The following is a 16,248-nucleotide window of genomic DNA, read 5'->3' on the forward strand; positions in this document are numbered from 1 at the left end:
GGGAGAATTTGGGTCTGGGGGCACAATTCTTCCCTGACTAACCAGAGGTTCCCCTGGCGCTTGGACTTTGGAAGCTACCCAGATTCTTAGTCAGAGTAGTAGTCCATCCAAGCAGTACTGACCATAAACATTATTGCATCTTACCAGGCAGGAACCAATTCCCAGCTGTGCCTGGAGATGAGCTGCTGCAGATTGAACCCAGGACCCTCAGCGCAGGAGTGCAGGGAGCCACTCTTCTCGCAGGGTGCCCAGCTCAGCTCAGGAGTTTGAACTTGAGACCTTTAACGCAGAAGCATCCAAAGCCACCCTGAAGGCAAGTCAGAATCTTAGTCAGTTCAGCCCAGTGTTGCCAACTCTCATAGTCAGTAGCAAGGCACGTAACTCTGCCTCCTGTGTTGCCAAGTGACATGCCAGCTGGTTGTGCACTTGGTCTTCCTGCTGCCTGTGGTAGTGAGACCGCATACCCACCCCAGTGTTGCCCATTCTCCATTTAACAAAAAACGTGCCACTAGTGAGCTGGCAGGATAAGGCAATTCATTGCATCTGTCAGTGCCCAAGGGGCTCTGAACTGTGTAGGGCAGCTGCCCAGTTTGTACTCCAAGTGCTGAGGTTGCAGAAGGGCACTAGGGAGGGTGGGCTGGTCATCTGGCATCTGGTGGAGGAAAAAGATGGTCCAGGAGCTGGGTGCGAGGGCCTCTGGTCCTGAATAAAGAATCTGGAAAAGGGCAGGGGCGGTAAAACAGATGTTCTCCCTCGCCTTTTTGTGTTGTCTCTGCAGAACAGCAAAAGCCAACTGATTAGTAACGTTGCTGAATCCAAACTAAAGTCCGGCAAGTAGTGAATAGCTCAGGGTTTGGATCCACTCTGATCAGCCACTGAAACCCCTTGTGTGACCTCAGGCAAGTCATGCTCTCTCAGCCTCAGGGGAAGGCAGAGATAGCAGTCGTGAACACTTTGTCAGGAAAACTCTATGATAGAGTTCCCATATTTTTAGAGCCATCTTTGTACAGTGGTTTGAGTGTTGCACTAGCCTCAGAAACCCACTGGTTGAGCTTGAGCATGTCTCACTCAGCCTTAGAGGAAGGTAATTGTGGCAAACGTCTGGAGGAGTTGTGCCCAAAAAATACTAAGACAAGGTTGCCACAAGTCCACTTGAAGCTACACAAGAGAGCCAGCATGACGTTGAGGTTTGACTGTCAGGCTAGCATTTCTGGAAGACCAGGATTTGAATCGCCTTTCAGCCATGGAAACCTGCCTTCGATAAGTCGCACTTCATATTTTGAGGTAAGCAATGATAGACCTCTGAGTACTAAACCTTACCAGCAAAACCCTAGGGGTGCTTTGAAGGCTCCTAACAGCAAGTTTAAAAGTACACGTTTCAAACAGTTTAAATCACATTTAAAGGTGAATCTACTGTAGAAATAATGCTGCTTGACAACACTTTAACTACCATGACTCCATCCTACAGCATCCTGGGAACTGCAGTTTTGGGAAGCACCAGCACTCTTTGGTCAAGAAGGCTAAAGGCCTTGCAGAACTACAACTCCCAGGGTGTGGATGCACCTTAAAGCCTAGCAAAGGTGACGTAAGAGTAGCACCCTCTTTGGCTCAGTGCAGGCTGCATTCCCTCATTCCCAGCCCTGCTTCTCCCCTTCATGTTTAGGGAGTGAAGATGGGGAAGGGGGCTAGGGTGACACTTTGGGGGAGATCTTCCATGGGGAGCAGGGAGGATCCCTTCTTTGCCTTTAAAGGTTTCCCCGTAAGTGATGCGCACCCACATCCCACCCACAGGCTCAGCCGAGTTGCTGTGGCAACCTGGCAGGTAGGTTGTGGGTACCAAGAGGCTTCTCAGCATCATCTTTTGGGCCTGGGAAGCAGCTGGGCATTGGAGATGCCAATACTCTTCTTTAGCGGTTCATGTGTCCCACATTCTGACTGGGACAAGTTCCTTTTTTTTGGACTACGATCTCCAGAATACTCCCCAGCCAGCTTTGCTCAGAGTAAAAACAGTTTCTTTAAAGGGAATCCAGATAGAGCTTTTCTCCCATATTTTGTGCCATTCTCTTATCAATCCAAGGAGTCTTCTCCCCCCCCTCAAAATGTGACAACAGAGCAATCAATGCAATGGATTGCCCTTTAAAAACATTGTAATGAGTAACAGCCATGAAAAGTACAAACTGTCTCCAAATGACTTTTCAGAAGGGATTTTTTCAAAGGGCCTGGCTTGGGAGGCTAATAGTTTGACCGGGTCTACAGTTGCAGCCTCTTCTGAAATGTCTCTAATCTGCACCCCTCCTCCTAGAAAACAAAACCTATTTTTAGGTACCATGTGAGCGTCTCAATTTTGGCAGGTCCTCTTTTCCTCTGCTGGGTGAAGTCAGTCTCGGCTCACCTGCAGCACCAATCCAGGGGGGCGGGGGGGGGGGTTGGTCTGGTTCAGAGGATGCCCAGGTGGCTGGTCCTGCACTGTGGAGGACCCACTGGCCAAAAGGCCTTGTCCCCTTCCAGCCAGGCTTCTAACCCTGTGTGAGGCACCAGGGGCAAGCCCCAGCTTGTGCGTTGCCAGGGGACTCCCTGCAGAGTCCTTCCCGTCTCCACAAACACACCTTGGAGTTGCTGCTCTTTGCCAAGGAGAAATGGCTGTGTGTTTTCCCTTTGATCCTCCAGAAATGGGAGCTAGTTTGAAATGCAGCTTTAAAGGGTGTTGGTGGTGAGGGTCAAGGCTGACCTGACTGCAGGGCAGGATGAGGACCCACAGCTGCCTTTCCTGGTTAGTCTTGTGTTGTAGTGAGTGATGGAGAGTCCATTCCAAGGCTGGGCTTTAAATGAGAGAGGCCAAGCCTGAAACCTAGTTTGGTGGCAAGGTCGCCCGCCTTGGAAAGCCCCTATTGACCCTGTGACCACTACAAAAAGAGCATGGTGGTGTGTGGGTATGGGGCTACCCCACTTTCTTGAGAGAGAGGCCAGCATGGGCCAAGCATGCCAAGTAGGCAGAGTGACTGCTGGACTGAGCAGGGCACTGGTCCTTCCACCTCCATCCAGGAAGGACTGCTTGACACCCCCATCCCACACCTTGGGCGACATGGTGGCAAAGGCCGCATTATGTGTTTGTGTGTGTGTTTGTATGTATACATTTGTACTCCTTGGCTGTGCCAAGATGCCCACGGTGCCACATCATCCTTGCTGCGAAAAGCATTTCAATTTTTGCTCCTCTGCTTCTCGGCTGGGCTGGAAAGAGGATACTAATGTCTAATGGCCAACGGAGCCTGGGGGTCTCTCAGGGAATCCTAGCCCCGCTTTTTCTCCTGAGAGATGGAGGTCAGCAGGCCTGCAATGCTGCTATTCATTCCCCCCTTCCTATCTGTAAGGGTTGCAGCTCCTTGGCTCCCCCGGGCAGCACCAGGGGCCTCCTCTGGGAAGGGCAAGGGGCAGTTCTGCCTTTCCGGATGGGTTTCCCATTGCCCTGAATGGCAGCTGGGAGACTCCCATGATGCCAGGGCAGTGGGGAAACCCAGGCTCACCAGGAGCTCTCCAAGTGCTGAAGGCCTTTCAATAGGCTCAGCGTGCTGGAGAAGGCCTTGCCAGCCCCACAAAGCCTGGCATGGGCTTACTGCCCTCTTGACATGGAGGGAAATCTGGGGAGGAGGAAAGCATGGCCTCGGGAATGCCAGTGATCCTGCGCAGGTGCGCAGACACGTCTCCACGCACACAACATTCACACGCACACCCACAACAAAAGTCACACAAAAGGTTGGACCTGGCTTGGGGAAAGGCATTTTTGGGGGGTGTTTTATTTTTGCGTGGAATCAGGTTGCAAACGTTCAAGGGCCCTTTGGAGGGGAGAGGTTTTAATGCCCACTCTCTGCAGGGAGGCTGCCAAGAGAAGCCTTGAAATCTTTGCTCACGGGAGGAATATTAAGGAGATATATTGTGTTGCGTTGCATTATTTATCACAAAGCTGTGCCTGAGTCTCTCTCCTCCTTCTCCTATGAAGAGAAAAGCGGGGTGAAGAGATCTTGAATAAATCAACAGCCCAAACAATGAAGCGCAGGCCTTGAAAGTGTTGTGCGTTGCAGTCAGAAAGTAGACGCAGGGGCCCAATTAGACCGCAATATTCAGTCGTGTGTAACGTTTTCCCCAATGCTCACACCTTGTCTGTTGTGTATCTTGAAGTTGTTTCTGCATCCAGGCTATGCTGGCTGGGGGATTCTGGGCATTGTAGTCCAAAAGGAGGGAGGTGGCTTGGCCAGACATTGGCGCAAAGTGAGCCTCGGGCATTCTTGAAATATCCCTCTCCTTCCATTACTGCTGCTGTTAATCCATTTCAAATGTTTTGTCACCGAGAAGCATTTTGGAAAAAGCTGTGTTTCGGCTTCTGCCTGGTCCTGACGATGACCGTGGCCACAGTAGGCCTAGATCCAGCCGTGCAAAGCCACAAGAGAGGCCGGTCTTTCTTGGGCCGGCCAAAACGCACAAAGCACACGATAGCAGCAGCTTGGGCGTTTTGGTGGCACCAAACACATGACACCAAGGTATTGGGGTTGCCCAAAACACACGATGCAAACTTGTGTTTTGTTTGCACAAAACGCATGATGCTGCCAACTTGGGTTGCACAAATGCCAAGGTGGGTGCTGTCAAACAACACACATGGTGGGCCTAAGTAAAGGTAGTTATCACTTGTGGATCTGGGATGTAGGAGTAGTAGTAATAGTAGACATTTAGTATTATTATTGGCAGTGAATGGACTCCTTCCATGTCTCCCACCTGAAGCGGGAGCTGGGCCTGGAGGGTCTTCTCCCTGGCTTCCCTCCTGCGTCCAGAAGGGGGCGCCTGGGAGCCGGCGCAGAGGCTGCCCTCTTCCTCCTCCTCTCTTCCTTCTTCATCCGCGCTGGACGCGGCGCAGGTTCCGCGGCGGATCCGCCTTTGCAGCGGAGAAGAGGAGGAGGAGGAGGTGAGCAGCCCAGAAGGAAAGGGGTGCAGGCCCCAAACACACCCCCAGATTCCCACATTGGCGGGGGTTTGCAATGCAACGGGGACTCGCAAATGCGAGGTTTGCAAGGGGAGGGGAAAAAAAGGGGGGGGGCAGAATTTGGCATCCTTAGGGAAAAGGGGCTTTTTTATTTTCCCTTGCTGGGGGGCAGCCCTTAAACCTCAGGATGGGTGGGGTGGGGGCCATGCATTTGCAAAGCGTCCCCTCCTTTGATGGCTTCCTCAGCCTCTGCAGCTGGCACCATCCTTGGCATCAGCAGCATCAGCATCAGGGATGTGCTTGGCATCCTAGGCACCCAGGTGGGGTGGAGGGCTAAAACAGCTTTTGGGGGCAATGTAGGCTTGAATTGACCCCACTGCTGGATCGTGGACCCCCCCTTTCCACCCTCCTTCATCCCTTTCCCCTCTTCTGCATCCCTTTCTATCCCTCTCCCCCTTGCTCCCCTTTTTTTGTGAGCAATGAATGATGTCTTGGAAGCAGGGGGACCCCCCTCTCTTTGTGCCCCCCTTGACTTGCTTTTCCCAAATGCTCTTCCCACCCCTCCGTTTTCCCTTGCCAAATTGGGTCTGCCAGCCTGAGCCTTGGCAAATGGTGGCAGGAGTGGGATGGCAGGAGGGGGTTCTGTGGGGTCTCTTGCACCCCCACGTTGAAGGCAATGGGGACCCCTCTGGCTCTTAACCCTGGGGCCTGAGATTCCCTGTCCAAAGGGGGCAGAATTGGGGGGGGGCAAGGACAGGGACTCTTGGGGCCCAATGGCCCCTAATAGCAAAGCCATCTGAAGGGGCTAAAAGCTTAGAGGACTCCAAAAGAGGGTCTTGCACACCCATTTTGGGAAAGCGAGATGAACCCCACCTTCGTTGGAAACACGTCTTTTTCATACTGTTACAGATGCCTAAAATGGATATTTATACATGTAGTGGATATATGTTGCCTATAACACCGATCTGTACATCTGTAGATAGATCTAGAGCTCTAGTTCAATCTATCTACCTATAGATATAGTTAGATATAGCTAGATGTAGATTTGCTGTCTGTATAAAAACTGCGAAAGCAAAAGAGGAAAACAATTTTAAAACACAAAGCCCAAGTTGCAGCGGAGGATGGGAGAGGAAAGGACAGCCCCAGATGCTCATCGCCAAGGATGAAGGAGTTGCAACAGAAAGCTCTCTGCACATGCTCTTTTCCTTGCCTGAGTGGTGTCCACTGGTCTCTGGGTGTATGTGTGTTTGTATTGGTGTCTAAAAGGGTTTGAGGGCTTGGATTGAAGCAGACACACGGGGGTCCCTGTGCAGAAATGTCATAGCAAATGGGCCTGAAAGGAAGCCCTGGCATCGACCTAGAGGAGGCCTTCTCTTTGTAAGTGGGTCCGATGCCAGTCGGAATCTAGGAGGGGGTCGATGTCTTCATGCCCCATTAGTCCCCACAGCTGGGGATGATGGGACAGGCTGTATTTGTTGTGAGGATGTTGCTTTGGAGGGGTTAAGTTGGCTTGCTTCTGGGTAAACATGCTTCGGGTTGCACAATTGCTTTGTGTCAGTCTCTCTCCTTCCACCCTTTATTTTTGCGATGTAGAAGTGGCATTACAGGCCTACCTGTCAGGGTTGTTGTGAGGTTTCCTTGTTGTGAGAAGAGCCCAGTGTGTGGGGACTGCAAGGCCTGGAATGACAATGTATTCACGGTTGATTGGATTCCTGTGTTGCTGTTGCTGAAAGTTATCATTATCATCATCTCTGGCTATGGAAATAATTCAACAGGGACAGCATTCCTAGCCAGGAGTTGCCATACCAGAGGAAGAGAGGGGTGCCATCTTACTGTGCCATTGTATTTAATGTGACTTGTGGATCCATGGGGGTTTCTGGGACCAAACCCCAGCAGATACCAAGGACTCAGTGTAATAATAATAATAATACTCTATTGCATATAATGGGACTTGAGTATCCATGGATTTTGGCACCCGCAGGGAACCAAGTGGATATTAAGGGCCCGCTTTAATTTATGAACGTGGACAATAACGTTGATTTTGCAGAGAAGCCTGTGGCCAGATTAACCAAGATCCTTTTCATTTGCTCTTTCAGTGGAACGCGATCTTATTTTCCGCCCGGTGTGCCCTGGATTTTTGGCTGGCCCTTCTTGGTCTTTTGAAAACCTGGCAATGTGGCTGTACCTGCCGGCGAAGGCGGTAGGCGGACATTTCTAACCAATGTGTGAATAAGTAACTTCCCCAGGCTGCCCTTGGCCTGGCTTTGCTCTTGCCAGAGAAAGAGAGAGGAGGGGGTTGCCTCTGGGGCAGCTGCCCACTTCCTCCCTTGATTGCTTTCTTTCCTTAAGATTCCTGATTAGCGGAGCAGCATTTCCCCTCCATCAAGCTTTCTTTCTGAGTCTCACCATAATCTTCTCTGCAGAAGAGAAGGGCTGATTTCATACAGAGAGAAAAAACACCACGAGGACGAGGAAAATTTCTCCCCATTTATATCTCCCCCTTCTTTATATACAAGAAGGGGGAAAATCCCTCAACTTAGGAGCCTTATTTCCAATTACAGCTGCCTTTCTGAGTTTGTATAGAAAGAGAAGACACAGAAGAGCATGAGAACTCTTCCCGATTACAGCTGGTTTGCCCATGAAGAAACATGAGAGCATTTCCCCCAGTTACAGATAGGAAGCGAGGGGGGAAACCCCATAGAAGAGCATTTTTCCTCATTACAACATGAAAAGCCATGAGGACTAGAAACATTCTTCCCAATTACAGCTGGCTGAGATTGTCCAGGAGAGGAAAATAGGAATAAAACACATGAGGGCAAGGATTTTCCCCCTAATTTGAACTGCTACAGAAAAAGCACGAGGCATAGTTGTTTGAGGCTGAATATTTGGAATTGAATATTCCACATTAAATGGAGAAACATCGTATTCCTTGAAAAGGGATCTTTGTGCAGGGCTGGTTCCTTTGCCCAGTTACATTCCCCTCCAAGTTGCACAATCCCTTTTGTGCAGAGATTATTGCATTCCCCTCCGAACGTCTGAAGCCGACTCTCTTTTGCCCAGCGGGCTGCAAGACTTTTAAGTTAATGGTGGGGTTCATTAATTGTCTTGTTCAGTTTCCTAAAGTGGTTCTAGCTGAGCCCTTGGGAAGAGCAGAGGAGCCGGAAGAGGGCAGGAGGGACAGCGAACGAACGCACGGCCGGAATGATAAACGGCCCCAAAGAATCCCAATGCTAATGACGTTGGCGTTGTTTTGTAAGAGGGGCATGCTCTTCTGTTTGCCAGAGGAAAGCACAGCAGAACGGAAACACCTCCAAAAAGCAGCCTTGTTCTTTGAAAAGAGATTCATCTGACGGAGTGATTAATTTGATTTGCCTTCCCACCTTTCTCCCAAAACTGGACCTGGAGCAGCTTGCAAGAGAAGTTAAAATAAAATAGCTGAAACAGTATGTTTAAAAAAGCCTTCAACAATAAATCCCATTAAAACATAACTTTTAAAAAGAGCCTTAAACGATGACTTCTGTTCAAACGTAACTTTCAAGACACTGATTTAAAGTAACCAAAACCTGTGTGAAATACACGTTAAAAACTGCCCGCCTGATGGCCTCTTCCCAGTTGAAGGGATGAAGTCCTGTTTAAATAGGGAGGGCTTGGCCTGTTCTCCAAAAGAGAGCAAAGGGAGGCTTAGAGATGACCTGACCCGCTGGTTGCAGCTTCCCAACAATTAAGGGGCAGCTGAGACCCCCAAGAGACTGGTCACCTCACGTGGCATCTGTGGCCGCATTGGCATGGGACTTGGGTACGAATTCATTTTGGAAAGGGAGCCAGACTCTAGTTCCTCCTTTCCCTCTTCTTTCCTCTTCCCTTTCTTCCTCTCCTTCCTCCTCCATCTTCTCCGTTTGACCTGGGCACTGGGTCATGGAGATCTTGAGAATCTCGGTCTGGGTCTAGCCAAACTCCGAAACTTCCTTCCCTCTCCATCCCATCCATGGTTAGTGCCTTGGAATTTCCCAGCATGCATTTCTCCCCCTTAAAAGACATCACTGTGTGTGCGCATATGCGCGTGTGTGCAAGGGGAACCATGGCAACCATGTGCTCATCTCTCTCTCTCTCTCTCTCACTCTCTCTCTGCATTTGCTCCCTGGTGGGTGCTGGCGGTGCCAATTTTGTCCACGGCTTTCACACACACACACACACCAGGAAAGGAAGCAGCTGGAAATGTAGGGTTTGCCAACTGACCAGAAAGTGGTTCCTTCTTCCTGCAGAAATGGGGCAGACCAGTGTGGCGTTTCCTTTCTTCCGCACCATGGTGACTAAGCACCATTCTTCATCAACCAAGGAGGCTCTGTTTAAAAGGCACGACGGCAGAGGTACCGTGGGTCCGGTCAGGGAAATTGGACATGCTTGGGAGTTGCAGCCTGGCAACATTTGGGAAGAGGGGCCATAGGTCTAGAGGACCCTCCTTTTGGTCCCACATGTGCTTGGGGCAAGTGAGAGGAAAAGCACTCTGCCCATGTTTTGGATAGTCTTCTGGCCCTAATAATGAGGCATTGACAACTCTTCCCCCCCACCTGCCCAACCTTAATGGCATCTGGCCTAAAAATGCACTTGATATATGCAGGGGAGTTCTGGAAATGCTGGCGGCTGTCTTGTGACTTCCCAACTGCTAGGCTGTCTCTGGGCGATGGGTTCTGTAGTCCCAATGCCCCTGGAAGCCACCAGGTTGGGCAGCCTGGGTGATGTAGACCCATCTGGTCAGCTTTGTTACTTGGAAGGTCTTGAAATGAAATGGCTCTCGGTTGCAGACTGGCAAGGATTTGCATGGCACAGGAATGTATGTTTGCAGATGGGCAAGGATTTTTATGGCACAGAGGCTAGGATTGCACATAGGCTGGGCTTTTTTGGTATGCCTTAGAACTAGTGCACTGTGGCATACCAATGACCACATTCGCTGCTGGAATAGGAGTGCTAAGACTAGGGTTGCCATAGCGCCGGACCTCCAAACCGGGAAAAATGTAGGACAAAATTTTCAAATGTAGGACGCACAAAAATGTGTCCTACATTTGAAAATTATGTCCTACATTTTCCCTCGCGATCGCGGCGGGGAGCAGAGGCCAAGCGGCAAGGGAAAGCCTCCACTTAAGGAGGCTTTCCCTCCCCTCCTGGGCCCCAGGCCTCGCCACGATCGGAGGCCAGGATCGGGGCCTCGCCTTGTTCCTGGCCCCCGTGGGGACCAGGAAGGAGGCGAGCAGGCCGGCAGCAATCGCCGCGGCCTTGCCTCGTTCCTGGCCCCCGCAGGGACCAGGAAGGAGGCGAGGAGCCGGAGGCGATCGCCGGGGCTTCACCTCCTTCTTGGCCCTCACGGAGACCAGGAAGGAGGCGAGGAGGCTGCAGGCAGGTGGGGAGGTTGGCGCGGCTGCGCCCAAGAGGCACCGCCTCCCTGCAGCCTCCTCCGCCCCAGGCCTTGCTGCCCTCCTTTTCCTCCGCGCGGCCATGTGCGGTGGAGGAGGAGGAGGAGGGTAGCGAGGCCCCAGGGTTGCCTAGCAACCCCGCTGCAACCGGGCTTTTCCCGGTTTTTGGCGACACCCGTGCCGTGACCGGGCAGGTGCCGCCAAAACCGGGAAAAACCCGGTTGCAACCGGGTTATGGCAACCCTAGCTAAGACCCTTCTCCACTCCTGTTTTATCCAACAGTCCCCACCCCACCCAAGCCCAAAAGGACCCAGGGATTGCTTGGGCATTGTGTGATGCATGTTTTCTTTATCTGTTTGCAGCTTGGCATGGAGCCGAGAGGGGAGCTGTGGCCAGCTTTGCCCATATATAGACCAGCTGCCCCAAAAGCAGGTAGGTGACACCTTGGGCCTCATGGAAGGGGGTGCTCTCTTCATGCACAATGCTGGATCAGGGTCAAAAGGATGGCCCAGGAGGCCTTGTGCCTTTGGGGAAAGGGCATAGCCCAGCAGGTGAGCCCTGGCAGCTGAACCAGAACCTGCCCCTCCAAAGGTCTCCCAGTCTGGGCTCTTCAGGTTACCCCTTCCCCATCTCCCTCCTCTATAGGTTATTCACCCTGCTCTGAAAGGTTGAAAAGCCTCTTCATTACTGGTAGCAAGAGCTGTAAGATCAAAGCTTATCTTTGGCCTTTCCCTCCCCAGGACAGGACCCTCAACAACTTCTCTAAATGTGGCCCCAGCTGAAAAAGGTGCTCCTTCTTTGCCTTAAAAGGAAACCATTCTTTGCAGCAATGTGCCCCTGATTTATTTTCCTTGCTTGACTACAGACATGCAGAAAGTAGACACATGCACCCCATGCATCCCCCATCGACACCCCTAAAAAACCCATTCCTCTGCCTCCTCCTTTCCTGTTTTTCTCGTTCCAGGACTCATTTTAGACTGTGCTGAGATGACGATCTGAGGCCGATCTGGAGGGAGCAGAGAGCGGACTCTAAAATGACCCGAACGGACCCGCCTGACCTCCTGGTATCAACAGTGTATCAGGATATCCACGTGTCTTCGGTCACCCCCTCCCACCCTTCCGCCGGCCCACCCGCCAGGCCATGCGAGACCTCCATGTCTTCCTCCCTGGAAAACCAGCCCTCCCAGCACTTTAACAAGCGCCACTGCCGCAGCTTTGACTTTCTGGAGTCCCTTGACGACCCACCAGCCACCCCACCCGCCATGGAACGGATCTCCCGGAGACCCCCGACACCGGAGCCCTCCTCAGTCCCTGGGGGCAGGAAGCCGTCTGTCAGGGCGGCCGCTCTGGAGGAGTACGTCGGCAAGGCCCACTCCCGTGGGAGGGAGGCCCCCAGAGAACAGGCTGCGCAAGTGGAACCCAAGAGGCGGGCGCGGTCCAAGAGCGCCCCCCGGACCAAATCCTCTTTCATCCCAGTCGCCATCCCCATCTCCTCATGCTCCCCGCCAGCCCCGGCTCGGAGGGGTCGGGAGACCCACCGCGTGCCCAGGGAACCCGAGCGGATGGAGGTGTCCCCTCGCCGGGATGGCAGCTACGCCTCCATGAAGGCCCTTATGAATGAGGTGCACCCCATCAAGCTCCAGCCTCAGCGCAGCAGCGGCAGCCGCATCTCCCCGCTCTGCGTCTCTGGCACCAACTGCTACGAGGCCGGACACCCGGCCATGCGGCCTCCACCTCCAAGTGTCCATGTCAAGCGGCGGGTGGACATCAAGCCAGATGAGGCCACCGTCATGCACGCTGCCCGCAGTGCCAAGCCTTCCCATGGGCACGGGGAAGCCCCTCTCGCCTGGCCACGTCCTCCGGGCACTGCCCACAGCTTGACCGTGCCCAGCAGCCGGCAGGTGTCTATGTCTCGGACACCCACACCCAGTGACACCTACAGCGGAGACCATCGGGTGCTGCCACCGTATCCCGCTGACCTGTACGATGGGGGTCCTGCCATGCCGGAAGGGGGCTGCATCCCCTATTCCCCATATGTGCCAACTAAGTTCTTCTACACCGAGGAGCCAGGCAGTGGCTTCCCTTTGAAAAGCTCCGGCTACGAGGGGTACCCAACCCATTATGGGGCCCCCGTCCTTCCTCCTCCGTCACAGCCCTTTTACACAGATGAGCCTCCGCAAAGCAGCTTCCACCCTGTTCCTGGAAGAACGTTTTTTATGGAGGAAAACCGGACGCATTATCCTGTCCAGGAGGCCCCCACTCGGACTTACTACAGCGATGACCCCCATTTTTACACCCCCCGGACTGTTCCCTTGAAGGCCGTTTACACTGAAGACCCTCGAGCCTATCCCGCTGTGGCAGCCAACCCCAGAGTCTTCTATGCGGAAGACTATGGGAAATACCACGAACGGGAAGCCATGTCCCGGACATACCCACATCCTCGGAGTGTCCCCCCTGTGCATTTTAATGACTGGTATTGCCCTGAGAGGGGGACGCCTCCCTACCAGACGTGGCAGATGTCTCGAGTCCCTCCCCAGCAGCCTGCGCCCCATGCCATGCTGTCCTCCTGGCATGCCAGCTACAGCGTCAGCCCTCCCCGGCTTGGTGTGGACACACGGCACTACTCCAAGTCATGGGATAACATCCTGACCCCCCACGTGCGCCGGGAGGATCCTCTGTTGCGCGGGCGCAGCTATGAGAACCTCTTGGCCAGGGACCCGCATCGTGCCTTATCCCCTGATGACCGGCGGCAACCCGTGGTGGTCAACCTCTCCAGTTCACCCAAGCGCTATGCTGCCCTCTCACTATCTGAGAACTCTCTTCTGGAGAAGATGCATGCAGATGGTGGGCGCCATGGCTGGTTCGTCACCCCAGAGATCACCATCACGGACAATGACATCCGGGCCAATGGGTTCTGCAAGGGCGAGAGGCGATCGGCCAGCTGGGACATCCTGGATTCGGGAGACATGCGGGAGAGGGGCTGTGGCCCACCACGGCCTTATGTTCTGGACCCCGGTGCCAAAGAAAGTGTCGCCCGGCAGCGCAGCCTGGAGCAGCTGGACGAGCTCATTACCGACCTTGTCATAGACTATAAGCCCCCGTCCTTCTGCCAGCCCAGCGAAGTGAGCAATTTGGCCGACCAGCTCCGGCGACTGATCAGCGACGGCTTGGCCCTGCCGGCTAAGAAGCCGGAGTCCTGGAAGCCGCTAGAACCCCATCCCACAAAGGAGCAACCTGGGCGCAGCTCTTTCCATGCTGAGCTGCGCAAAGACCAAGGCCGGCGCTCAGCTGATGCCCCTGCGCCCACGGCCGGAGTCTTCGAGAAGCCCCCGGAGGAATGTTCCCCGGACCTCAGCGCTGATGAGGACGATGTGATGATGTGCTCCAATGCCAAGTGCCGGCGGACGGAGACCATGTTCAACGCCTGCCTCTACTTCAAGTCCTGCCACAGCTGCTACACCTACTACTGCTCCCGCAACTGCCGCCGTGAGGACTGGGACACCCACAAAGAGAGCTGCATCTATGGGCGGATTGGCAGCACCTGCCGCCACGTCATCCAGTTCTGCCGGGAGAACGGGGAGGTCCACAAGGCCTTCTCCCGCATCGCCAAGGTGGGCTTCCTCTCTCGGGGCCGCGGCGTCCTCTTCCTGGGCTTCCCCAACTCGGGCTCGGCAGAGAACTTCCTGCAGTTCGGCCTGGAGAGCCTGCTGATGTCGCCCACCTACCTGTCCATGCGGGAGCTGGAGGGCTATTCGGACAGCCTCGGGGAGTACGCCCGGGAGCTTCGGGAGGCCGGGCAGCAGTACGACCCGGAGGAGTGCTTCCTCCTGAACGTGACTGTGGCGGTCGGGCAGAACGTCCCCGAGAGGCCCTCCCCCAAGGTGCAGGTGCCCACTGTCCGCAAGTACGCCAAGGTGGCCTTAGCCTCCTCCAGCCCCGAGAAGAAGATCCTCAAGAAGGAGAGGGACATGGAGACGCTGATCCTGACGCCGCCGCCGGGGACAGCCGACATCGACAAGGACGGCGAGGAAGGGCGCAAGGCCCGCGAGGTCTGCTTCATCAACATCCAGCGGGAGCTGCGCATCCGTGGGGTCTTCTTGCGGCATGAGTTCCCCAAGGTGTACGAGCAGCTCTGCTCCTTCGTGGAGAGCAACAAGCGCTTCACGCCCACCACCATCTATCCCATTGACAAGCGGACTGGGAAGCAGTTCATGTGTATGATCATGGCGGCCTCCGAGCCGCGCACGCTTGACTGGGTGGCCAGCCCCAACCTCCTGGATGACATCATGTGATCTCTCCTTCCTTCCTTCCTTCCCTGAATCTTTCCCTCTCTTCCTTTCCCCATCCTGCCAAGGATCTTCCACTGATCACCCTTTTCTTAGAAGTGTATTTTATTATCAGAGTACAAATGTGGTTGGTTGGTATGTTCCTCTTGTCTCTAGAAGTCACTGTCAGCTGGGTAGTGAATGGGTCAACCCAACCGGGGAAGAAAGTTCCTTGGGGGAAGATCGTGGTTGGGGCCCCTTGCAAACTAGCTGCTCTAGGATACTGCCAAAATAGGCGTTCCTCATCAAATCAAAATTAGAACGTGGGATTTAGAAACGCACATTACCTTCTAAAAAAATTAGTTTAAGGAATCAGTACTTTTGACGTTTCGGTGGCTGGCTGTTTTGTTGATATTGTTTAAACCTGGACCCTGTTTCTTTCTTTCTTTCATCTCTCCTTTCCACCCCTCCAGTAACAATATGAAGGGAAGACTGGATATGTTTGGGTTAGTTGTCTTTAATTGAAGCAGGGAAATAGAAAGTAGAAGGAAAAACAGAGTTGGCGACCCACATTTCAGCTGGAATACAGTTGGGGGACTTTGGTATCTGCTGGGGGCCCCCGCTGTTCCCAAAATCCAGGGATGCTCCAGTCTCCTTAAATACAGCGTCCTAGTCAAATGGCATCTCTTACATAAAATGGCAAATTCAAGGTTTGCTTTTTTTGGAATGTATATTTTTAACATATTTTCCCGCCGTGGATAAGGAATTGGTGGCTACAGAGGGCCAACTGCAATTTCATTGTTACTCCTTTCCACCCACCCACCCAAAAACATTTCTGCTTTATCCCGCTGCCCATCTGTCCACTCTTGGTCAGGGGCAATGGGTGGATCAACAAGGATGGTGGGATACTATTACAAATACTTTTAACCAACTGGGCTGCGATGGCTCCAGAACTCAAGGGCTTTGGGATGGGGATGTCCTTCTGGCCTTCACATCTGGGTCTATCAGTACCAGCGTTGCCTGCCAGAGGAGGGTTCGATAACTCTGCAAGGACTTCCAGCATAGATTTGGGGCTGCCATTTTGCTCTGTAACCACTAGACAACAGTGCTACCTCTCTCTCTGAAACTGTTCAGACATCAGGTTTGATGCCTCCTTGCCCAACTCCTGGGGAATGGACGCCCCAATGTCCTTGGCTTCTCCTCTGCAGAGATGAGACCTGTCCAGCCAGACTCTTGGCAGTGGATGCTCCATGTTGAGCCCCCATAGCCTAATGTAGAGGGGATTCTGGGGGTTGTAGTCCCCAGGAGAAGAAACACTTTATCCCAACTCTGTTCCCACCGTTGCATATCATCCTTGGATGCCTCCTCTTCCGGGCTTTGGAGAACTTTGTCAGAGAAACATTGCCTGGCTTTTCAGCCACAGGGGCTAGAAACTTGGGCCTGTTACAGACAGGCCAAAATAAAGCTGCTTTGAGTCGCTTTGGAGGTATGGTATTTCAATGATGCATGCGTCCTAAGAGTCCAAAACCCGCACCAAAGCCATGCTCCAGTCCTAAGGACTGGAGTGCAGCTTTGGTGTGGCTTTTGGACTCTTAGGTCTCATGCA

The 16,248-nt window shown here is 53.2% G+C and overlaps 1 protein-coding gene across 6 annotated transcripts; it reads left to right on the forward strand.

Annotated features, from left to right (window-relative positions):
• The first annotated feature begins 67 nt into the window (after nucleotides 1-67).
• LOC149307899 (apical junction component 1 homolog) lies at nucleotides 68-16,248 on the forward strand. 6 transcript variants are annotated; one of them, XM_089534615.1, is made up of 5 exons: nucleotides 68-313; nucleotides 779-1,284; nucleotides 7,066-7,169; nucleotides 9,232-9,336; nucleotides 10,740-16,248. In XM_089534615.1, the coding sequence occupies exon 5, from the start codon at nucleotides 11,412-11,414 to the stop codon at nucleotides 14,667-14,669; it is 3,258 nt and encodes a 1,085-aa protein (XP_089390741.1). In that variant the 5' UTR covers nucleotides 68-313; nucleotides 779-1,284; nucleotides 7,066-7,169; nucleotides 9,232-9,336; nucleotides 10,740-11,411; the 3' UTR covers nucleotides 14,670-16,248. The 6 variants fall into 6 exon arrangements, with proteins under 6 accessions (XP_089390741.1, XP_089390742.1, XP_089390745.1 ...); XM_089534616.1 differs by lacking the exon at nucleotides 7,066-7,169; XM_089534617.1 differs by lacking the exons at nucleotides 68-313; nucleotides 779-1,284 and adding an exon at nucleotides 4,897-4,951.

The sequence above is a fragment of the Sceloporus occidentalis genome, unplaced genomic scaffold, assembly GCF_023333645.1.
Source record: "Sceloporus occidentalis isolate IW3139 unplaced genomic scaffold, rSceOcc1.0.p SCAF_8, whole genome shotgun sequence".
In the NCBI taxonomy this organism is placed as follows: domain Eukaryota; kingdom Metazoa; phylum Chordata; class Lepidosauria; order Squamata; family Phrynosomatidae; genus Sceloporus; species Sceloporus occidentalis.